At 43.0% G+C, this 25,297-nt stretch overlaps 1 protein-coding gene across 1 annotated transcript in view; it reads left to right on the forward strand.

Moving 5' to 3' along the window:
• Positions 1 to 13,520: 13,520 nt before the first annotated feature.
• Positions 13,521 to 25,297, forward strand: part of notch3 (notch receptor 3) — a 29,148-nt gene continuing 17,371 nt past the window's right edge. The window contains exons 1-2 of the mRNA XM_029436852.1: positions 13,521 to 13,773; positions 14,851 to 14,923. Coding sequence (XP_029292712.1) covers positions 13,713 to 13,773; positions 14,851 to 14,923 — 134 coding nt within the window. The 5' untranslated portion in view covers positions 13,521 to 13,712. The remainder of the gene's footprint in view (positions 13,774 to 14,850; positions 14,924 to 25,297) is intronic.

Consider the following 25,297-nt stretch of genomic DNA (forward strand, 5'->3'; position numbering starts at 1 on the left):
TACAATTGTTTGGTTTCTGAAGGCTCTGATTTCACTGCATGAGCTGTTTGTAGTTGTTTTAATGACATTTTTAAACCACATCTGTTGTTTTTGTGAAGGTTCAAATTTACCAGCAGATAAATCACTCTATTTTACACCGACACCCAACTTCACCCATGCTTATATAATGCACAGTGAGCGATTCTCAGGGTGACCTTACTGCTGCTCACATTAAGGAGAATTAATTAGAAACAACAAGAAGGAAGTTTTCACACAAGAAAAGGATTTCCATGCATGCTCAGCCAAGGCCACCGAACACTCTTATCTCTCCCTCATCGATCGCAACCGCGGAGAGCAGCTTTTCCCACACAGAGTCCCCTCACCCAGCAGCATAAACAAATACACACAGCCAGCCATCTGCATGTCGAGCAGCAGAGCTGAGATGGGACACACTGAGAGCTCTTTCACTGAAACATCACAGCTACTGAAAACTGCACACAGCTGCCTTGTCTGGTAAGAAAGGAAATGGAAAGGAAAAGTCTCATCAGCGAATGAGAGGATTAGTCAATTGAAGATGTAGAGAGTTGGACGTGACTGAATGATGGAAAACATTTGAATGTGCAGAGTGCCAGGCTGAGTCATTTAGGTCCATTGGCCCACACAGAGCATATGTTTCTTTCATCAGGAGGATTGTATGGCCTGAGTGCCTGTCACTTTTAGAGTTTTCGTTGCTTTGAACGTGCCAGCGTTTAGGCCCCAGCCCCCATCAGGACAGACAGATGAAACAGGTTGTAGCCTTGTTAAAGCAGGGGTATAGATCTTGTGTGAGCCACACATGTGTGCAGAGAAGACCAAACATCCAAATAACTCAAAATCCAAAGTGTGTAACAATGAAACCCCCAGCTGTTCAAATATTTCACTCAACTCAGTCAAGGGCGAACTCTTCCAAATATCTCTGCAATTAAAATCTGAAATTGAAACTTTGCAATATTAGGCCAGACAGTATTACCCTGGCAATTTTCATCCTGCACGGTCATTCGCTATAACTCACTAATTTCAGCAATCCACTCTGTGCTTCTTTGTCCAAGACATGACATGATGGAAAATAAATGTTGAGAGGGCTGCACTGAAAAAAAAATGCAAGCATTATTCACTCGGGCCCCTTCAGTGCTGTCACAGGAGGGACTTTCTGACTTCAAGTAAAAGAAAGGATTCCTCAGGACTAGCCACATTTTGATTTTCTTTGATGTCTCCTTCTTGAGTGTCACAACTGATTACTATTTAAACAGTGCCCCGCATTCATTCATTTGCCTTGATTTCAGCAACCACAGGGGTGGTGGTGCCTAATTGCGGGTGTGTGAAAGGGGTTAGGTATGTTAGAGAATTATAACAGATTCAGAAATTCAGCAAAGTGTTTCTATACAACCTTCCTTATTATCTGCTGTGTTTGAACATTAACTCTCACTGCCTAATCCAGATCACTCCTACACAATATCACTGGGATTCAAACTACACATGGAAACATTAAAGTTGAGGGTAGGACTCAGGACTCAGGTTTCAGAAGAACTTCAAACAGTCTGGGACTGGAGGCCAGTTTGCGTAAAACCGCTAAATGAGCTGACCCCTTGTGAAGAAGAGAAATTCCCTAGTATATGAGGGCGTGGACAACCCACTTCCCTTATTTACGACCCCCTCACTCCTGTGCCTCGAGCCCCACTGTGATTGCATTGACCCTCTTCCTCCTTGTGCTCCTAAGGCTGCTCTTATTGTAGCAATGTGGGACTCCAGTGCTTCCTCCTCCGTGTTTGTCCTACAGGAGCTCGGAGAGACAAGGGAATTAGAACAAGCTGTCGAAACAGCTTTTCCATGGGAGCGCAGGTCAAGGAGACCCCCAAGATGGCCTTTCTCATATATGTGGGAAATCCACCTCCAAAGCCTACTGCTAAACAAGAAGAAGTCTGTGTCCCATATATTCACAAAGATTACAAAAAAAGATTTAAGTTACTGAGGCAATTCAATGTTACTGATGTGAAAACAGCAAATGCAACATTACTAATCACCTCTGACGAAGCATTGGTAAATGTCCTGTTGAGTGATTGACACAATCTGTGCTGTTTACTGTATACTCGTGTTATTGTAGTAACACGTCTGAGGGCATGCATGTGCATTAGAGCAAGGGTAAGGAAAATAAATGAATTGGCATCCACTAGTTTCAATCCCAGAGCAGATTCTCAGTAATTATGTCCCATAAGGGAGCCAATAGTGTAATTAGAGGTTACTACAGAGCAGAGTGTGGACCACATCTATGATCCCCCAAGGACTTTGTGTCTCAACATGTTCACCAGAGTGTGAGAACCTCAGCCCATAAGCACACCTAAACACATAGAGCTGCTCCAAATACAGCGCCACAGCATGATCTTGCATGACAAGTTTTATACCAAATGATAGAGTTAAATAGAGTTAAAAATGCTTAAATCTTTAATCCAAATTTCTCACATATTTATATCATTTCCAGGCATTCCAGATACACTCTTTTTTTTGTTGGGCTAAGTTTGGGAAGAGGCCATGAAACTGTGAGAAGCCTCTGAGACATGGGATCTCATGACACACAGTGCAATCATCACTCTTTCCTTTGACTGGAGAAAAATGAATGAATGAAGCAACAGGTGATTCCAAGACTGTTTTTCTCTTCAAAGCAGCAGGTGCCTGCCTCAGACCAAACAACCCAGTAGCCTTTACTTACAGTGTGAGAACCACAAAGAAGGTCCGAGTATACATGAGAGCTGCACTGCCTTCTGACATTTCCAACTTTCACCAATTTCGATAGAGTTTGGCCATGCCCACAAACACGCTGATAGATTTGACAATTTGCAAGACAGGTTTTCTACAAATAAATGAAAAAGTGTTTAGATATTTTTTTATTTCCACCAATTACTTTCCCATCACTTCCATAAAATATTGTTGTTGGCGATAGCAACACTTGTATTGTTTTCATTTTGTGAGTCTGTTTGTATGGTTGCTGGAGACACCTACTGAGTACTTTGACAGATGTTTATGTCTGTGGACAGATTGTGTGACCGCGAGAGCGTCGCAGAAATGCAAGGTGGAGTCACGAAACCTTACAGATTTGTATTTGAGATAAAAATGAAGGTCTAAAAGAAATGCTCAGCTTAAAAAATGGTCCGAGCAAGGGCGCCAAAATTAGTCGGGTAGGAAGTGGGGAAGGGACCAATGCCCACACGTTATGCGTTATGTGTGTTGTTGAGATCAAAATGAAGGCTCAGCTTGAAGATGGGTGTGGTTCAAGCAAGGGGGGCAAAAAGGCCAGGCCCCCGACTCTACATGCGTGTCCTAATTTGGTGTCACAAAACATTACAGGTGTGTAGTTCAAGTCAAAATGAAGGTCTTGTTTGAAGATGCATGTGGTCTGCACGAGGGTTGCCGGAAGTAGTGTGGTAGGAAGTGGGGAAGTGACCCCCCCCCCCCCGCACACACTTTACGCCCCTTGTGCGATTTGACGTTGCGGCTGGTGTGATCCCATTGCAAGATGGTCTCTAGTTTCCAGAGCAAGTGACTGTGCCGACAGAAGCTCTTGAACTATTAGACAACACAGTTCAGTTTGTTTTTAAGAATCAGATTTGACAAAATGATTAATTGATTGATAAAATCCTGAAGTTAGTTGATAATTGAGTGAAAAGAAAAAAAAATTGATTGTGAGAATTACTTTCAAATGATGCACATTAGTGTGATCCAGTTCTCAGTAGTTGATGGTGCCCAAAGGGCATAGGTGCATTTCTCTTGTAAGGACCATCACTTAACTGACTTCTGTTTGAACTGCTCGGTCCTGCAGTGACTATCCCCTATCCTGTAATCTAGCCTTTATCCACCTACCTGTCACAGGTGTTCTGAGAGTCAGTGTCACAACCTTGGAAAGTGTGATAGGGGGCATCAGTGCTCCTCGTACGCCCCGCCCCCACCTCCATACCCAGCTTTGATGGTTGAAGGTTTGCAGGGCCTGACAGCTGCTCTTAAATTAGAGAGTAGGAAAGAACACAACAGGACCCAGGAATGTCTGGATTGTCTGGATTGCCTTTCTCTTCCGCAGAGTCCTGGGAAGATGGCCACAGCTAAATCAAATTTTTGTCAGGATGCTGGATAATCCAGGACATTGTATCTATGCATAATGCATTCCTGATCCTATATTCCAAACATTCCTTTGGAAATGCCATCTGATTTAGGAGCATCAAGGGGGGCACATGTGCAGGCAGTAGATATTGGAAGATTAATATAACTGAACAGCAGGGAAAGAGGAATTGAACATATCAGTAATTTGTGACAGGCTGATGCTGTCTGCGCTGGGTCCAATAGTCAGGCCATCCTGAGGTGAAACCTCCTCTCTCATGCATTATCACACCTCCTTCATTAGTTGCTGGGGAGACAGTGACCAGGTCATTGAGGTCAGTGTGGCCAGAGGCATGGTTGTAAAATTACCCAGAGAATAAAGTGAGCCTCAATAATGGTGTAGTGGCCATTCAGGAGAGATTAGCACTACACAGCCTGGGATCCACCCATGGAACACAAGCTTTACCTAAAGCTGCAGGGCACCAGGCAAAACACAGGAAAGGACAGGCAGTGAGGGAGGAGTATCGCAAAGTTTCCAAACAACAAAATCTGGGATTGTCAGGGGCTGACATGAGGTTGATGAACATAGATAGCAAGGCCATGAGAGAGGAAATGGAGGCACAAGAGATTGATAGAATGGGGGGAGGGGGGGGGGGATGGGCAGAATAGAGCAGACGAAGGAAGAGAGATTAAAGGAGCGGGCTGAGTCATGATGAAGTGAAGCTTAGAGGCACAAGCATCCAGATAGTGAGAAGGAGGTTGGATCCATCCGTCATGCTGATTTTCTCCTCCTCCTGTCCGAGACCAGCATGTTGTTTCTCCTGAATGTGTTTTAATAAAAGTGGAATTACTGCAAGCCCTCCTCTCTCCTCTGCCCCTGGGTGGTGTGATGTGGAATGTCTGCTGCTGTCAGCCACCCCTTCCACCCACTCTGCTCCTCAACCAAGCCTTTCTGAAAAGGGCTACTACTTGCTTCAAACATACACTTGACCCGTGTGACCTGTTTTCTGAAGAGAAAAATAATAACAGTGAGCTGGATTTAAAATTCAAATTCTAAAAGTTTCATCTCAATACATGAAAACAATTATATTAGCATACAAACATATGTTCAGTGTCTTTCTCAGTGAGAGAGGCTTTGAAAGCAGATCATCTATCAGGGTAGTTTCTGCATGAGTGCACAAGGATGGTGTGTTTGAAATAAACTACAATCACAGTGCTCAGCAATCCTTTAGACATTTCCTTTTTAAAGCAAGATAGTCAGCCCTCAGACGCGGCGCGCTTAAGCCACATCGACCTCAAACACTTCACTCTCTTATTCCGTTATTGCCTTCCTTATCACTCAAGTGGGCCTGTAGGCTTGCCATAGCACGAGGAAGGAATGCAGTATGTGTCCAGGAAACCTGCCATTTCCCAAATTCACCCCTTTATATTGACTTGATCCTAAAATGACCACAGAGCATCATGAGCCACTTTTAATGAAGTGAACAGCTGTTGTGGCGTGTCTGTGTATGATAACATATTTGACTGGATCGAGCTCTGCTACTGCTGCCTTCCAAAACCCATCCAGTGTGATGAAGAGGAGGATGGTGGGGGTAATAACCACACATGTAATCTCACACCGCTTCAGTGGGCTGGGACAAAAGGGCTGGGGGCTTCCATGACGGATTTTGCGATCAGAGACTGCTTGGCCGACAAAGCAAGCAGGCCTGTTGATTTTGGCAAAGAGTTAGTCTCACAATGGAGAGCGTTGGCAAGATTCATGCCAGACACTATCTACAATGCCATGAAATCATAGAAGCGTACATCAATCTGGCACAAACACACCGACAACAAATATAGCCATCGTTTGGTTTCTTACAGTAAGACTTTGGACGAATTAAACTGCTGCATCTTTGAAGTAGAATATATTGAGATTTATGTGTTTGTGGCGAAGTGCCGCATGTTGTACATGTGTGTGTGTGTAGATGGAGCCGGAGCTCGCTTTGGAGGGTAGGCAGGTACAGGCATATTATCCCATTCTTGTTTCCATCAGTAGTAATTATACCTTAGTGGTGCACTATCGTTATTCACTGGCTGTTGTTTTGATTGCGCACCAGTCAGGTTTAGTGTTTTCTCCCTGTTCTTTTCTTAAGGAAGATCCTGGCTCATGAGGGCTCTGCTGGGACACGTAGAGGCACAGGTGAGGCTGTGGGTGCAGCCTCTCTCACCTCAGTGTGTAAGTGTGGGAACCACTGAGCCGCCAGTAGTGCATGAGTAACAAGGACCCTGAGGGAGTGTGGCGTAATCTCCTCCTAATGCTCTAGTCTCTTCTCTTTCTCTCACTCAGCGGAACACACACATTCACTCAGAAGACTGAGTACACTCTTGCATTTATCTCAATCAGCATCCATTTGTAAACAGTAATCTTCAAATGTAAGCTCATTCTGAAGCACATAGACACATAGAGACATATTTGTTTTGTAAATACAGCCACAGCCAGGTAAATAATACCTTGCGTCGGTTGCATTGTTGGACCAAATTGACTGAACTTTGCTGAAGGAGCTTGCATGACGAATCAAATCATAAAAACTAACCAGTCAGACAAGTATGTCACACACATTCGGAGCTTCATTTGGTTGGGCTGAGTGCATTATTAACTCCAATGGATACAAACAAACTCGAGATTGAACCTGTTCATACCATTCAGAGTTAAAATGCATTTTATCAAGTTTAAACAAATGTAAAAGCAGTTCACACCTAGGATAGGCTTCAGCCAACCACAACCCTGCAGAGAACAAACTGGAACAGATAATGGATGGATAGATTAAAACACTTGATGACAGTAATAGATAAATAAACATTGGAAATGTAACTAACCAAACAAACACTGGTCTAATCATCCATGTCATCATCCCTTCAATGTTTCCTTCTAGATATAGCAATGCTTTTTTTCTATTTCCAGATGCGAGAAAGTGATAAATAATATTGTAATTTCTATAAATCAGCAGATCATTAGGCCTGGGTCTTATCCTATCAGATTCCACTATGAGCTTTAGCTCTGGAAAAAGCATCAAAACAACTCAGCCACCCACTGAGAGCAAAATGACATAATTGCTAGTCAAGTGCCCTGGACAAAATGGATGATATTTCCATAAATGAATAACATTTGCAAAACCATGTGCCGCAAAAAAAAACTATATTCATGAATCTTTACACGCATTCACCCCAGTATACTATGCTCATGAAAAAATAATTGATTATGATTTGTAATGTGGCCATCTCTGTGAAGGAATGTAGAGGAATGTGAAGGAATGACAATAAATTGCTGTTCTAATACAGATTTTATAGAGCTGCGTTGGTGGGGGCGGTTGGGGGCAGTGGGCTGGCAGCTGTTGCTGGTGTGCGGGGGCCCTCAGGTCTCGGCCTACCCCTGATGGCCGGACCAGCTGTCGGAGTTCTGTCTGTAGGGGCGCGGGGCTTCAGGAGGCGGGGAGGGCATGAGAACTTCCACCCCCCTGTCCTGGGGGGCGGGTCCCCGCCTTGTCTGCCCTCCTCTGAAAGGGGGTGATTGATGGCGCAGGGTTGACACCATGCTTCCCCAACAATTGACTCAGGAGGGACAGAGGATGAACAGAGAGCTCGGGACCCCTCCACGTCTTTCTCCTCTGGTTTTCAGAGGCAAATGTGGGATCAGTCGCAGTTATAATTCAGTCATTTTTCTCAATATGTCTTTTATTTGACATTTTTGGTGGAGCATATGCCACTCGAAACAATTTCAAGGCTGTCACTGCAATAATTCTGCAGACAAACTGAAGTTATTTTCTGCTTTATTTTAGTCAGACTACATGGGCTTGAACACGGTTTTTGTCAAATGGCTTAAATGACCCTGTGCCTTTCGTTAAGATAAGCCCTCTTGTTGCAGCAGGCCTTCAGTGCCCTTACACCAGTTCAATTAATCCTGACAACAGAGTGGCGATCCACAGTGCTTCCAGGGTGGACAGCGCCCCGGCCTCAAGCGTGTGTGTGTCAGGTCATCAGTGGGTATCACCCCAGAGTCTCAGGACCGGGGCCTGCTAACATAGACCTGACCTTTTGCACTAAAACCCAGGATCCTCTCTGGATCCCTTTCAGCAAGTTGCCAGCTCCTCCGTTCTCCTTCGAGATTTACAGCCCCGCAGAGGGAGAGAGGAGGTGGAAGGAGGGGGTGAGAGGGGGCACTGTCCGGCAGCTGTTCACAGTGGTCTTAAGTAGCTATTTCACACGGAAACAGAGTCATAGTTTTCTGAATTCCTCCAGCTGGCCAGTCTCCAGCTTGGTCTGAAACACATTCCCGCACAGAGATGTCTTTGGCCCTCTCTGCCCTCCATTCTCACTGTTCTGTGGATGCAAATGCCTCCAGACTTTCCACTGTCAACCTCTCTGTAGATTTATATCTGAAATGGAAGAGCCAAAAATGTTTTTGATTAGTGACAGAGGATCCTTATCTTGGAGAGAAGTATATTAAACATCCATAAGATCTCTCTGTCTTATCCCGCTGTCTTCTGGGACGACAATTTAGCAAGAAACACGGGAAAGTGAGACGGGGTTCAGAAAACAAAAGATTCCCATAGGTAAAAAAATATATTTCCTGCCTTCTCTCTGTCCCTGTCCTGGCAGAGACAAGCCATGTGTACACATTTAGGATTTAATGGCCGTTTAGAGAGCTTGTGTGAAAGTCAAACACTTTTTCCCACAATCCAAAGAAAGATCCATCATTCCCATGTGTTTACTTTAGGCAAAAAGCCCCAGTCTCAAAGTCACTATGTGTGTGTGTGTGTGTGTGTGTGTGTGTGTGTGTGTGTGTGTGTGTGTGTGTGTGTGTGTGTGTGTGTGTGTGTGTGTGTGTGTGTGTGCCACAGAGAGTGGGTGGAAGGAAAAGAAGAAAAGACTCACAGTGAAAGAGGACACAGATAGTATGAACACACACAACTTCAGTAGAAACCTCTGGGTTTTTTGTGTGCGTAAGGACAGATTAATTAATCAGGGACCAGGGGGAAGCACCATGTTTTTGAAATGGTTTATTCAAAACCTTTTGACTTGACAACGCAATGTCAATTAGGACAAAACAAAACCAAGAGATAATGTAATTACATAAATACACCATTTTCCCAATAACATCAAAAGACATGAATGCACATACTTCCTTGCTACATTGACTTAGTCATTAAAATGTGCACAGGCAGCACAGAATTGTCTTTGCTGTTTCTTTTATGTTTCTTTTCTTTAAACACTGACACAAGTGTGGAAAGGGGGCTGGACAACCAAACGTGTAGGATCCTGGGAAAAGCAGAGGTGTTCCTTTCCTAGTTGAAGATCCCAACATCACAAAACAAAGAGAAGCTATCTTCTTATCACTGTGGGATACAGTGTGTGTGTGTGTGTGTGTGTGTGTGTGTGTGTGTGTGTGTGTGTGTGTGTGTGTGTGTGTGTGTGTGTGTGTGTGTCGTGCGTGTGCATGTGTTCATGGGGGCTGCTTGCGCCTTTGTCACACACACAGAGACAACATCAGAAGTGTGCCTGCTATCTCTTTAAACCTCAGCAGCCCACTACACTTTAAACTGAAGCACTAACCCACAAACCCTGAATGATAAAGAGATCATACAATTATGAAGCAACGATAAAGGAGACAATCCAGATCATCAAACTGAACGCTGCACTGCAATTGGCCCCGACGTCTGTCTGTAGGGGGTCTCAGTTGCTGATTGGCCATGACCGGTTTTGTAGAGGGTCTTCTAATCCTCTCCACACTCTCTGTGGGTGCTCTTCGGGCTTTTCCCACATAAATCAGTCTGGCCTGGGTGGTAAAGTCATCACGTCCACTGTGTCCACAAACACTGCCTGTTAGCACCCCAATCACATGGAGCGTGCTAGCTCTGAAAGGCCACCGAGCATGAAAAGAGGGCGCTGGCTGACCACACTATATGTAGGCTCTTACTTACTCCACTGGCACTGTACAATTTTAATGTGAGAGACGTCACTGTATAAAAATGTGATGAGACATTTTAAAAATGTCCACCTCCACAGCTACCATGAGCTTTATCCCTCATGACTATACTCAAATAGTGTTGGTAATGTTGGTCTCACTGACCCCTGCAGTGTTTGGACGCACTCCCCTACTGGCTGACTTCTAAGAAATGTTGGGTTAAGTAGCATAAGTATACTTTTGCCTCACACCCATGGGTGGTCTTCACTTAACTGGCTTTGGTCAGCTTTCACTCTTGACACTGCAAACTCACAGTATCATTCACATGCAGTTCTGTATAAAAGCCTTTCTGTTAGCGATGTGCGTCACAATAGTGCTTGTTATCCCAAGGTATCAAATACTCAATGGGAGGAATTACAGAGTACTTTGTACAGCTGGGTATACAAAAGCAAAAGGCAGGTTCCACATTAAAAGTGTAAACTAAGAAGTCCTGATTAAATGCAGTCCTGCTATTTCTTCAGATTTACACCTATTAACTACGAGCAATGCTAACAACTGTTCAAAGAGGAGTGCCGGTCTCTTTCCAACAGAGAACAGAGTTATAAATCCTGACCTGTCTCATCTATGTTTGTGTGATTGGAGAATCCCCCTGATCCCTGCGCGAGAACTTTGTCGCCAGGGCTTCCACTCTCACACTCTCACACTCTCTCTCCAATACAAACAAAACACTGACTAATTTCCTCTGTTGTGTGTGTGTGTGTGTGTGTGTGTGTGTGTGTGTGTGTGTGTGTGTGTGTGTGTGTGTGTGTGTGTGTGTGTGTGTGTAGATAGAGAGAGAGAGGGGGTGAGAGACATAAGAGATAACGAGACAAAGATGTAACACGATTAAGAATTCATAAAAACATATAATAGGTATAGGCTGTGTTACTGATGTTCACACAAGACTTAGTTCACTGTTCTCTTTCATTTCTGAGACAATCAAGTAAAGGTCATATTTCCAGAGGGCTGGGCTGGAGCAGTCACTTCCACTAATGAGATCAGAGAGAAAGAAGACAAACTGGAATTTTCTCATTGGCTCTTTATTTTCTGTAGTCAAGCGGCACAGATTGTAATCCTCTAAAAAAAAACAAAGCATTTTAGTTTGAGAGTGAAGAATATCAGAAGACTTGTTGCAGCAAAAGAATAAGAAATGCAGTTTAACTCAAGTTAAAATAATCTTTAATTGGATCTATTTACTTGGATGGCTGTTTCTTTGTACTTTTAAAGTGCTTGCTTTTTTAAAGTGACAGTTAGAAGGATTATTTCTACACACATACCGTATCTACAATCGGATATTAAAACATTCTTCTCTGAGCAGTTGTGTTACAGTAATGTGTTAACTGATAAATGCCTCTACTTTTGATATTTCTGTAGCGACACATTGTCAGACATGAAGAAGCCAGCAGATGTTTTTTCATGAAAAGATCAAGGCCTTCAGTTTTTCCAGACAAACAAGGCATTTGTAGACTTTGAGTGTCTAGATAGCAACATACTGTAAATACAACTGTCTGTCCCTGAGCACACTGAGAAATCTACTCAGAGTACCCTGCCAGAGTGAGCTGCCAGTGCCTCTACCACATCGCCAGGGGGTGAAAGAGATATTTCACAACCAGATGAAAACACAAAAACACATCTTATTACATCTACTTGTAATATACATAAACCCTCTTACACCTTCCTCCTTCTCTCTATCTATTTTTCACTTGCACTGGAGACACAGTCAGAAGCACATGCACATATATCATCTTGGATACAAGCCTGAGTTAAGATGCCATGATTGGGTCAGATTTTCAATTAGTTGCAGTAGTATCCAAGTGCTAACACAGGACTAAGTAATCATTTCATTGTGCACAAGAAGCTGAATCCAACTTTCATCACGGTGGGTGCCAAATGAAGCAGGTGTCTGCGAGGCCTAACAAGCTCTTTTCACTGACCCCTATAGATGACGTCACATGCACTAACGAACTTCACTCCAAACCAGCCAGCTACATTCATGGCCCTACCCATGCCTGTAATTTATTCAAGGCCAGGACCAGAAACAGTGTGATGGAGAGGGGGAGACGGTGGTGTTGCGACTGTGTGCTTGAATATTAGTGTGCTGCCCTCCCCTGCAGAGAGAAACTGTGTCATAATGCCGGACTCCTTTTATGATTCAAATCAAGGCTATTGTCTCTGTAAGCGACCGGCTCCGCTCTGTGCCGCAGAACAACCGAGGCACTATACACCGGCTGCAGAAAATGAGTCCACTGCCATAGGCTGAGGAGGTGCAGGCCGAGACAGCAAGACTGCAACTCAGTACATGGGCCGTGGGGATAACAGGAATGTCTGCACTTTCTGCTATCATGTAAACACAATTCACTCTCTATCTGCAATTCATCAACTGTAAACACACACACAAACAAGTAAGCCTGCACAGGACTGAACACAATCTAGTCGACTGCCAAAATACAGAAGCTACTATAATATAGGAGTCTTAATTGTTTTGTTTTTTTGTTTTCAAAACTATTGTAAATATTTGATGTGAATTATCTTTGTGTCAACATATTAGCAGCAGACTAGCAAGACTACATTTTGATATTTGAAACTCTTTGAACTCATCGCTTACAGTTCCATTAGTAACCTTTGGAGTCCTTCTGTTCATATCGAAACAGGAGATTGTGTTGCTCTGTGGCTCTAAAAGAACCAACACGGATTAACTGTTGATTGTGTGCAGGTTCTTGAAAAAAGAGAGCCTATGTTTCTTTTCTGTAATATCTGCTCGTTGAGTTATGATAAAAAAAAGTTACTTTTTAGCTAAGTACCCATTTGTGTTGCTAGTCCAGAACTGCACAACTTTACTCTTTCCTGATTTTTCTTACTCCATTTTTTCGTGTTCAAACTATTCCGTTTTTGTTGAGTATTTGTGTGTCTGTGGAGGGGGTAGTGGGGTCCCTGAAGGGCCCAGAGAGAGAGAGAAAGAGAGAGAGAGAGAGAGAGAGAGAGAGAGAGAGAGAGAGAGAGATAGAGAGAAGAAGAGAGAGAGAGAGAGGAGAGAGAGCGAGAGAGAGAATAGATAGAGAGAAAGATAGAGAATAGATCACTTCTAGAACCTATTTAGAGATCTCATACAATATCAGAGAGAGAGAGATAGATATCGATATAATCTCTCTATTATCTCTAGATGCTCTATAGAGAAGAGATCTATAATATCTCCTAGATCGCTCTATCTCTTCTCTCTATCTTCTCTCTCTCTTTCTTCCCTTTCCCATCTCTCTCATCTTTCCTCTCCCGCTATATACTCTCTCGAACATAGAGCTGTCTCTCCTATCTATATCTCTATTTAATCTCTTTCTCTCTTCTATCTATCTATTTCTCTTTTTCCTCTCATACTCAGATGATGAGTAACACCAGACGGTGGGACAGATCGGGAAGCAAAAGTTTTTCAAAAGTTTCCGGAGGTTAGCCGAGAATCACAGCAGCGGTGGCCGAGCTGCGAAGGATAATACGAGATTGGGAACTAACGCTACACTTTCCGGCTGACTTTATGAAAAAGTCCCCATCGATTTTGGAGCCTTTATTTTTATGTGAACTTTATAAAGGATGTATTTCTACTAAAACTGCAACTTGAAACGCTGGAAACTTTTCCACCGAAATGGAAGGGAATATTCCATGGATTATTTTGTCTTTTTTATTGTTTATGCATATTTGCGACGGTAAGTCAAATTAATGAATTACTAATACATATGTGTAGCTATAGTTTACATTAGGTGGTAGTCTGGACATGTCCGGACAGCCCATCAATCGTACGGTTCCAAATTAAATCGGGGCTATCTACTGCCAATGAGCACATGTTAATAATGCAATACGGATTTTGTAATTATTATTTGTAGTAGGTTAGTTTATTAGTAGTTTGAAATAGTTAGCAAACTTTTTCCAAATCTGTTTTGAATAGCCTAATTGAAGCCGCAACAGTTAATAGTAACAGATAAAGTAAGCCAGTGGATAAATCTCCCTTTCTGTATGGGGGAATTTATATTTCTCCTGCAATTGTTGTTTTACTAGTGTTGGAGAAGTGTGATGGCACTATATCAGGGCTGCTGCTCCACCGAGTTCACAAAACCCAAAGTGTAGAAGTGGCTCCTGTAACATCAGCAGCACTTTAAACGTTTGGCTGAGGAGCGTGTGCTTGTGCAATGATGCTTCACATGAGACGTTTCCAAAAAATGTATTTATTGTATGTGGGGGTAACATTTGTTTAAGCTAAATCGGGGAGGGGAGGGGGGGGGGGGTGATGAGCCTAATTTACCCCCTCCCTTTTTGAACAAAGACCTTTTAAACAACTGAATGTGTTTTCCTCGAAGCGGTTGAGCAATGACTGTCAGATATGATAAATTAAAGTATCTAAGGCAAACTTGTTTCTTCAAACAGATACCTTGTCATTATGTTACCATGTATCTCTGTCAGAGAAATCACAACTTTTATCTGCTTTTGATAAAGTAAACAACAAACATGCGGGTGTGTCCGCGAGATGCCACAAGTGGCAAAGTCTGCTATCTAGAGAGACAGCTTGAAATCTGTAACAATGAGGATCAATGTGAGAAACTCAAAGATAACTTACAGAGGGTTTATACATATCTGCCTGTACCTATACTATTCCACATTATTAGAATTTTCTGCTGAGATTTGTTACTCGTAGGATAGGTTACATGTTCCCCTTAAGGTTAAAGTGGATGACATAAAGTCATTTGTCAGTTGTGTGGTTGTCTAACAAATTTCTCCAATTTCCACAGGGTTCCGTTGCGTGGATAAATTCAGACCTTGTGAAAATGGAGGGACATGCTTAGATTCTCCCTCACGATGCATGTAAGTGGAACTTATGTACAGATCTGAGTTTTCTACTGTCTCAATACTTCACAAACTCCGCTTTTGAGTGGTATTCAAACCACATGTGTAGGCCTTGTGTTTAAATTGACAGGCTGTTATTTGTCAGTGGGTTCTTCAAAAGTACAGGGGAAAGATTGCTTTACAGTCTGATACTTAGTTTTAAACATGACGTGAATGTGCTCTCCTTATAGCCTGTTTGCTGTTCATTTACAACATTGACATAAAAATGATGACGTATGACATATTGATTGACGAGCACCATCGAGCCTCAACATGTTTGGCTGCCACACTCATCTTTTGCACCTGTTGTTAAAGAGCTTTTTCAGACATACATCACAGCGTTATGCTGCACATGGCAAGTAAAGTTTCCCTTCTGTGTTTCCATTGTTATTTTCATTGTGTGATATGTGAGTTAACTTTCAGGCTTTAAAACATTTTTGGTGAATTGTCTGAATTGGCAGTTTTGAGCTCTCACATCTTTTGACAGTGATGAGGCTTTTGTTTTTCAAATTAGAGAGGGGGGGGTTGTGTGGGAACCTATTACAATAGTCAAGTTAAATAGCCTACAGTGTCTTGCCCGGGGGTCATTTGTCCTTTTTAAGAACCCTTTAGCTTAGGAAATATGACTGAGTGTTTCAGATGGAAGAGATACAGTGATTGAAAGAACAAAAACTCCTTGGTTGCTAGCTGCTTCCCTCCAAAACAGTATATTTATTTTATTGGAGTGGACTAGCAGTTTACAATTGCTGGGGTCAAAGTTCAGACGATACCAGGAATGTGCTTTCTTCACAAGCAAACAATAAAGCACATTTTTGTCATATATATATATATATATATATGTGTGTGTGTGTGTGTGTGTTTGTGTGTGTGTATATATATTTATATATATATATATATTTGGTTTTAAACATAGTAACTACATATTTCTAGAAAGTGATTATTCTGCCTGTAGTCGCCATTACACACTAGCCAATGTGTAACTCGACTGCATGTGGAGCAAGTAACTACCACCCACATTATTTCAATCATTAGCTGGACCCAAGATGGGTGAGTGCCATTAAGTGAGTCAATGTATAATTATATGCCGCCAGATCTTTTTTTCAGCATATCCAACAATATCATTTGATTTGAACACCACACTTCCCTACCACTAGTGAAAATGAACACACTCAATGTTTTTGACTAGTGTGTATATATATATATATACATTATTCTCCAGATTTAATGTATTTTTCTTTTGTATGACACCACTCCTTCTTCCCTTGTGCTGCTTTAGTTCTGTGTGCTGTGTACTTATGTTATGGGTGTAGGAGTAGGGCATGTGTAATCACTATCCTGGTTCAGTGCCAAGAAAAAGAAGCACTTAAAGTGAAAAGGGAAGGGATTTCTAATAGAAGGGGACATCAAAAGTCATACCACACAGTGTAAAAAGAGTCCCATAGCAGGGCAGGGCAGCGGAGCGGAGCGTGGACACATGAGAGTGGTCAGACCAGTCTCTAGACAGAGGTGAGTGGTGGAGCCACCACACCCCTTCCCCTGGGAGCCTACCGAAACAGGAGATCCAAAACAGCAGAAAAGATCCTTTCTTCTACCAGATACCTGCCTGTAACCTGGCACCATTAGAACGGGGTGTATAGAGGGAGAAAAGAAAGGCCCCAGCAAAGTGAAGCCAATACAGAGTAGAGAGACGGAAACAAAATGCAGATACAGATACATGTTTTGGCATTTGAAAGGAATTCGGAGAACCAGTAGAATATAACCTTGCTTAAAATCACCACTATTCAACAGAAGCACACACCATCTTGTAGAAAATGTTATTACATTTGTCTTATGGCAAGTAGCTTCTCAAGTGACAGTAATACTGAGTCTGTGGCAGCTACCATTGTTACTGTCCCAGATACCAATGTATCCTCATAACAAAATGATGATACCATAGCTTTAACTTGTAACTTTCTATCGTGTTAGTTTCTTTTTGTGTCTGGCTTCCTCCTCGAGTGACTTGTAAACGTTGCAGGCCAGAGCTGCTGATAGGGGATTACAGTCGTAAACTGTTGAAGTGAACACACTGATACCCATTTCAGCTCTTTCAGTTACCCAGTAAAAATCAGTTGATGCTCTTAGTCTGACTGAGCGTTCCAAGCTGGATCCATGACCTTGCTACCAACATTGGTACTAACTTCCATTAGAGATTGGCTGCAACTGCTGGTGATTGCAAAGATGATTGGACATGATGTAAAATGTGTGGTTGCACTCACTAGTCCTAAAGTGATTATATCATTTGACAAAATCATCTGCACCTGCATGTGCCAATTTGAAACGCAGTGTACAAACACTTCAGTGACTAAGTGCACCTACTTGTAAACCAGGGTTTACTGTGGATAGGGAAATCCAATATTTACCTACGACCAGCAGTTTGATATGAGTCGCATACATGATTTTGTGTGAGAAATTGTACAATTAAGGCAGGTAGAATGAGTTTGCTGATTCCCTTTGACATGGAAACGCTTCATAACCGTGTGGCATCTGCACTGAAATATGCCTCTGTGTCTGAGTCTGCAAAAATGTTTGTATTGACGCATGGACCAGCGGGAGTGTGGCTGTTATCAAAAAAGTGATGTAAAAGTTGCATAGAATAAAGCAAAAAGCACTTCAACCCCAAAACATAAAGCTAATTGAAAAAAATAATATAGGGCTGCCAATAAGCCCAACATGAAGGTGAGATTTATTAGTTTTGAACGTCTGTTCCAGAGATAACATTCCCAGAGACACAAGATCTGCAATCCAGACTGTTTTCTTTAAAAAACCTGGTTTAGATACAAAATCCAAACATATTTTGCAATGTGAGGTTTTATCTACATTTTCTGACACGCTGTTCTCCTTGATGCACAATAAACATGTTTGAAGTATTCTTTCTATGATCTTACTGTGGCCCAGAGTTTTGAACTTGACAGTGAAGGGTTGATAGTGTCACAGTGAGTGTGGTCTTCTAGGTGAGCAGTCAGGAAGTCCAGTTGAAGAGCCTTTGGCCCCTCAGCTCCGCCCTGAGAGCAGAATGTACTGCAGTGCCTTGAGAGGGCCACAGTGGCATGGCTGGAGGAGAGATAATTAGGCAGATTGAGTGGGTGTCATTCAGAGAGGATCCAGCTGGAGGGATCGGACTGGGGGTAGGGAATGGATAGAGGGAGGCTGGGTAAGAGGGAGGGAGATGGGGGGGGGGCCGCCTAGAGGACAGCTGGTGGATGTTGTGATGGTAATCCAGTGAAGTCAGATCTTGACAAAGGGGAAGCATAGGGCCAGGTGCTGCCATTGAGCAGTCAGCCGCCCCCATACTGTGAGAGACAAGCTCGTGGAGGAATGAAGCCGGTAGCTCACAGTCCCTCTAGCACATGTTGCCTCTCTCACAGTGAAGCGGCAACCATGTCCACTCTTTCTCTCTCTGCGTGTCGTCCCAGCTCTGGCGGCTCATCCTCTGCCTCTGTCTCTCAACACAGTGGCAGTTCGCAGATTACGACCAACTCTTTCCTCTCAGATTCTCTAAGATGAATGGAAATAAATGTGGGGTTTCTCCGCTGTGTGAGGCCGATGGATGGATACAGTGCTCCTCTTTATGTTATAAATGCTATGCCTTTGGCCTCAGTAGCAGAGTTAACATGTAAATTGTGAGTGTTTTGTTATGACCCTGCAACTCCCAACCTCTTAGAACATGATGAAAGAGGACATCTTTTGACTTTGACATGGAGCAGACTGTCCAGTGAGTGTAGAGTGCTGTTTCTCTAGTAAAAAGTGTGTATCTGCGTACTTTATTTAACGTTTGGAAAACAAGAGCTGTAAATGTGTTTGAAGAGTATAGGCACATATCCTTATTCCTTTTTTTTTTAATAAGGATACTTTAATTTTCTCAGGGGAAGGTACAACCTTTCCAAATGAGAAATGTGGCACCTACAAGTATATTTACCCGAAAAAAATGCATTTTTGAGGAATGCAATTCACTAAGAAGTGGAAATATACACAGATGCCGAGGCACACATTTACTGACCAAAGCAAAGAGACAGATTATATTGTTGGCTTAGTTCGGCACACCTCAGGGCTAGTGTTTTCTTTGGCATCTTTATGGTGGATTAGAAAGGAATGCTTAGTAAGATTCCTCCTGTCCCTCTGGTATTGTCCATACCTCCTATCCATTCACCCTGGTAGCCCCTTCAGGAATGCCTTTAACAATACTGTCAGCCTAGTGGCATTGAAAGTGGGATGTTTGGAATGACTTGTTTGATTTGCAATTAGTTACTTTGGAATTTTGTGAGGCAACATATAGCCCATATCACTCATGCTGTCCTGACAGGCAGATGGAGATGGAGCCATTGTCATGTCATTATCAAGGAAAACTACAGACCCAACAGTTTTTTGAATGACTTTCTAGGAGAACAGTACTCATATCTATGAGGATATGAGTACTCTCTGATCAAGAGGTTACACCATCACAGAGAAGAGGATTAGGGGTTGTTGTCCCTTCTTCTCTCTGGGTCATGACTGGAGACTGGGAGCTGTGGTTCCCAGGCCCCTTCACAGGAAGTGGTGCCTTCTGACCTCCCTGCTACGCACATCCTGTCTTATCAGAGAAGCTTAAGCAGCTTTCTCAGTGCACCCAGGTCTCCATGCTCCTCAACTTTCTCATCGTTAAACTCATTTAATTGTATCCTCCCCACATGGCGACATTATGCTAAAATTGTCTCATGGTTTATTACTCGTCACTTATATCCAAGTGTGTGAAAATAGAAAATAGTTTGCTCACTTGCATTTCACAGATATCCAAAAAACTAACCCTTGTGCGCTGATTAATGTCAGTTTTGCAATTACTGTGAGTTGGCACAGGAACGTCAAGTTGGGATTTGTTATTATTATACTTTTTGGAGTTGATGTGTGTCTGAACCATGTGCTCATGTAGGGATAAGCCTGCCTTTGAAGTTTCATCCCCTGGTTGTTTGTTCTTATCCGGTAGAAGATGACGTCTAAAGAGACATTCAGGCAGGCCTGGTTGGAATAACTGAGGTCCGCCAGCAGAATTTCCCTAGTCTTTCCCTCCCTTTTAGGAGAGGAAGGGATGGGTCCATCATTAAATGATTCAGGAAAAGGCATTCACTTTTCCTCTAAGCACATTTTCCACAGACATTTGATTTCAATGTTTACCTTTTCATAATGTAAGGTTCATTAAATACTGTGCCACATGGAAATAAAACAAACTTGCTACAATATTGTAATTTGTCATAGTTGTATAAAATGTTTCATTAGGTATGACCGGCCCACTTACCCTCTTCTTTAGCATCTCTAGTACTCTTTCGGGTGACAGCAGTTGAGATAATGGACATTATCTGGCTGTTTTCCTTGTGTTCTCGTTAGCTTATCATTAAGAACCATTACTAGTACACCGTAAACAAAACTCACTCTTTCAGGACAATAAGCATGTGAGAGTCTGTGCGGGTCAATCTGTGCAACAGTTTCAGTCAACATTATGAAACTGGAGTGTAGTTTATCAGTTGTAGTTCTGTTTAATCTACTTTAATTGTGCAGCAAATGTTTGCTCTGAAATGAATAGCAATACAGGCCATTAGAAGGTCTAAGATATATTTTGTCACGTCATGCTTTTACTCTTAAGGCTAACGTGAGACAAAACATTGGACAAGGCATTGAAGTTGATCTATCATGTTAAATGGGGATGAGGTTATTAGAATTTCAGTTTCAAAGTTTAAACGGAATCTGGTTCAGTTTAGGTGGTTGGGTGGGGTTTTTGTGGTTGAGTTCAGTGGAGAATGCTTTGAAAGAACTCGACCCTGGGATTCATGCAATGTGGTTTATGGGCAAACTCGTTGCTATTTAAAAAATGTCAGGGAGTATTTTTCAAAATTCTGTTGACATTTGGCAAATTTGTTCAGATAGTGTATGAACTTAAAGTGTTAAAACTCTTCTGTCCCTTTTTCACAGCAGCACTCACAAACAACAGTACATTTTTTTATTGTCTTTGTGCTGAAGATCTGTGCCAAGGTAATGTCTGCCAAATGTCTGGCAATCTGGATTTATATTCTTACACATGTACATTTGAGCGCTGAAAAACTTTTGGGGGTGAGAAGGACGCATGGACAGCCTAACCTTTTTGTCAGACTCATTACTGCTTTTTCCTCAAGAGAAAGTTAAATGTCCTGATATTCACATGTTTAATATTCATGCTCTGGGGGTACTCTGGAAACCTCCTTCTGGAGATTTCAATACCTCCATTGTGTGTCTAAGAACAATTGTTGGAACAGACTTTGCACTTTAAACTATGAAACGCGCATCCTTTTAGACATCATCATACTTAATTACCAGATTGAATTGGTCCCGCACGGTGCTCAGTGCTACCTGCATATGAAGGGGATCAGTCTTCTGAAGTGCTCCAACTGTCCTTACGAAACCCTGTCTCCCAACACTCCCTTTTTCTCACTGCGGCTCTCTCTCACCATGGGTTACTGTTGCCAGGCTACAGCCCAGGCCTGTTGGTCCGTGTAAGCCCAGGCCTGAAAGACTAGCTGTTTGGGTCACTGCTCCCCCCCCAACACTTTCATACAAAGGAGTTCTGACTACTTTAGCTCTTTTATTTGGGCCACAAAACACTCCCCACCCCCCAATCTGGCTCTTTGCTGAGAAAGGGAGAGCCAAGCTGGGGAGAGCAGAGCAGTGCAGAAGAGGCTGTTGGAAGGAGGGGGGATATGGATGGGCTCCTGTTGGCAGTGTGGTGTCAGTATGGAGTTGCATAAAGGAGTAGAGCTGGTTCTCCTGCTTGCTTGTAGAAAGGAGGGGGTGAGGGGAAAGAGGTCTGTGTTGAGAGAAAGACACACTGTTGGAAGAGTTACCCCAAAGATTCTAATATTTCTTTCTAGCAAACTTTAGGCTCAACATAATTCCTAAAACTTTGATCGGCTCTTCTCATGCAATATAGAAGTCAACATCTTGCCCCAACTCAAAAGATGGTTGTTCTGTTGTTGTTGCTCTTCCTCTAAATTAGTTTTTAGGAAATGTCCTCCGAGATAGGAAAACTCCTTTATACTTATTGCTTTGTGGAGCATGACTGTGTGTATGAACCGTGTCAGAGATTACAGCCTCTTTGTTCACAGGTGAGCCACCCTCTGACCTCTGGCAGACTAGCTGCTATTGTATAGGAGAGGATGCACTCAGGTTACGCAACTTCAGTGACCCAGAAAGCAGGAAAACTAGCATTGTGTTACACAAGTATAGGTGACAGAACCCACTTGCATAAATCAAAGAGTTTTAGTCAGACGATCCTCCTACTTGATGCAGAACAACTGAGAAATCACAGTGCACTGCTAGAATGTCATATTTCAAATTACAAATTGTAACAAAAATGTTTTATGAGGTCATTTGCTCTTTAAACGTTGTCTTTTTCCTTAAATGTTTAACAATTGCCATCTCTTTCTTCCTTCTTGTATTACTTTTCTCTGTGGATCTTCTTTTGTGGGTTCACGATACTACCCTTCCTAAGAGGCTGAGGCTGGTAGTAAGTTTATTTTCTTTGTGTTTGGGTGTGTAGTGATTGTTGCATGTGTTTGCTTTGTTGCAGTGGTGCCTTCATGTTACAATCTTTAAAGTCTCTTGAGGGGAATTGTTAATGCATGTGTTTGTGAGCGATGACCACATCTCTTGAGTGTTGTGAAACGGCCAAAGTGTGTCAGTGTGTGTGTGTTGGTTACTGGGGTTTTCCCATGAGCAAAACAGTACAGTTGTTTTGGCTTAAAGTCTGGCAAGAGGGGTGGATGCCAGACACCCAAAGGTTCACTGACAGATGCGGACAGATGCTTGGTGCCGGGTTGCAGCTGGCAAAAGTCTTCAAATATGTTAACACGAAGAGATTACCCATTCTGGCCATCCCACTGAAAGACCTCCTCCTCGTCTGCTGCGCTCTCTTCCTCAAAGGTCAGAAGTCGACACTCAAACACTAAATATGACTCAACCATTGCACAACCGCAGCATGCACCTGCCTTCCACATCCGCCACAAATATGGCAAGGCCTGTTCCCAGAAGCTGTGAAATCCACAAGGTTGTAAAGACTCTGATAAGGAGACTCTCAGGTGCACCAGGACAAAGTTGCATGTCTCTCACAGTCTCTGTACTGATAGCACTCTGATTTGTTTGTTATGGGAGTAGCATGTTGGCAATGAGTCAGGTCTAGACAAAAGAATGTGTGTTTTTGCTGTTCAGTTTAATGTGCATTTGTAAGGGAGGACAAATTATTTATCAGGCATAACTACTATCGCCATTCTTACACATCCACCCACACACACACACACACTAAGACACCAATGCACGTCATGCTCATAGCTGAACACGCTGTATTCCAAACAAACACGTGGACACACAATACTTCCTGGAATGAGTTGTAAGTTATTCTGTCGACAGAGTCACAATGGTCTTCGAGAGAACAACAGCCTGTTAAGACTATAGTGCTTTGGCTTTTATGAGAAGTCAAATGTCCACGGTACAGAGTGGCTCCTAAAGAATAAGACCGTTAGTCTGTGTTGTATTTTTCAGCAACTTTCTCCCCCAGACCTTTAAAAGCCTTCTTTGTGCCACATTTGTGATTTGTTTTAATTGACACCCTAGATTCCAGACATAGTTAATTTGCCTCTAAATAAACCAGCCAAGCCATGACAAATAGCCTTGGGGACCAAGGGTGGGGGTTGGGGAGGGATGTTTGGTTGGGTAGCAGGCGTGCTTGTTCGTCTGCGAGGTTGCTAGGGCAACAGGGATCGTGCATTCGGAGTGAGTGCAGTGTTTTTATAGCAAGGGACGAGGGATTACAGGAAATATGACATGACATTCTTGCTGGACCAGACCACTCTCTCCTCCTCTTCGTCGGGCTCTCCACCAATTCCACCTTCTAAAGACATTCTCTCCTGCAGAGCAGCCCCACCCCACTCCCTGCAGCCTGAGTGACATTATCATCACAATTAGACGGGGGACCTCTGACATTTGACCTCTCAGCGCGTGAGAGGAGTGGGCTTTTGGGGGCGGGGGGGCCGGTGTTTGAGCCAAGCTGGCGTTCTGGGGGGGGGTTAGGAGATGGTAGAGTAGCTTTAATAACTGTCTGAATAACTCATTCAACATTACTGCTCCAGTTCTGCTTCACTTTAATTTCCACACCAGGTATCTTAGTACTGACTTTCATCATGGGAAAAATCTTTATTCCCTACAGCATTTATAGTTGTTAGGCTTAGATACTTGACTAATTCTATACACCAACAAACATTTGACTTTTTCACTGTTTCAGTGTATATGCACCTTCTTGTTGATACCCCTGTGTGTGTGTGTGTGTGTGTGTGTGTGTGTGTGTGTGTGTGTGTGTGTGTGTGTGTGTGTGCCTGCCTCCTTTTGTGCTTAGCCCTGTGGCTCCTCCGATACCCTATTGTCTTTGTAAAGTTGGGGGAAAAAGACAAAGTAGTAGTCTCCAGTTTTACTGAACAGACAGAAAGAAAGCAGGCGATTTTATTGAAAAGCTTCTTAGCCCTACCAGGAACAGCTTCAGTCTCCTAGCCAGGGGCAAGAGCTACAATTGTTTTAGTCTTTGCTAAAGTTTATTTTACGGGGGGAGGGCACATGAAAAAAGTAAAGGATGAACTAATACCAGTGTAGTGGTGATGCCCCTGTTAAAGAGAATAGATGAAAACCCATTGTTGATCCTGCCCAGGGGTTCCTCTCCAATGAAAGAAAAGACAGAGCCCAAGGGCGGGCCAAAACCCAGCCGTCACTGCTCTGTCATCAGCATCAAACAGCCTGTTTGAAGAGGGGGCTTGTTCACGGCCAGGGGCTCCACTGTGGGTGTCGAGTTACAAGCTCATACCGGACTCTTTAGTAAGACCAAACGTTGTCTAAACTCCCATAGGACCTCTGCATAGAGCTATAGGAAGCCCTGTTTGTATGTTTATCTCAACTTCTTAGTGGAGCAGGTTTAGGTCAGGTTTATGCAATGTCTACACAGCCAGCGTAGCGAAAGCAGCGCGTTAGCAAAGCAGCAGGAGTATCTTCAGTCCCCCACCTGTGTCTACACAGGATACATTCAGGCACAGTATTGAGTTTGGCACTGGTTTTGGCAGTGCTGATAGGCCCATACACAATTCATGTAGTTCCGCGTGTAGAACAAAAGAAAAATAGACTTAACGCGTAAAGATAGGTGTAAAATATCGGTTCCGTCAGACACACGCGATACAGATGACTGAAAAATGTGTCTGAAATGCCTCGTGTGTAGATAAGGCGTTAATGTTCCATCAGGATACTGCTCTGTTCTATCAGAATACAGTCACTGGAAGAAGG

This window comes from Cottoperca gobio, chromosome 8 (assembly GCF_900634415.1).
Source record: "Cottoperca gobio chromosome 8, fCotGob3.1, whole genome shotgun sequence".
NCBI classification, from domain to species: domain Eukaryota; kingdom Metazoa; phylum Chordata; class Actinopteri; order Perciformes; family Bovichtidae; genus Cottoperca; species Cottoperca gobio.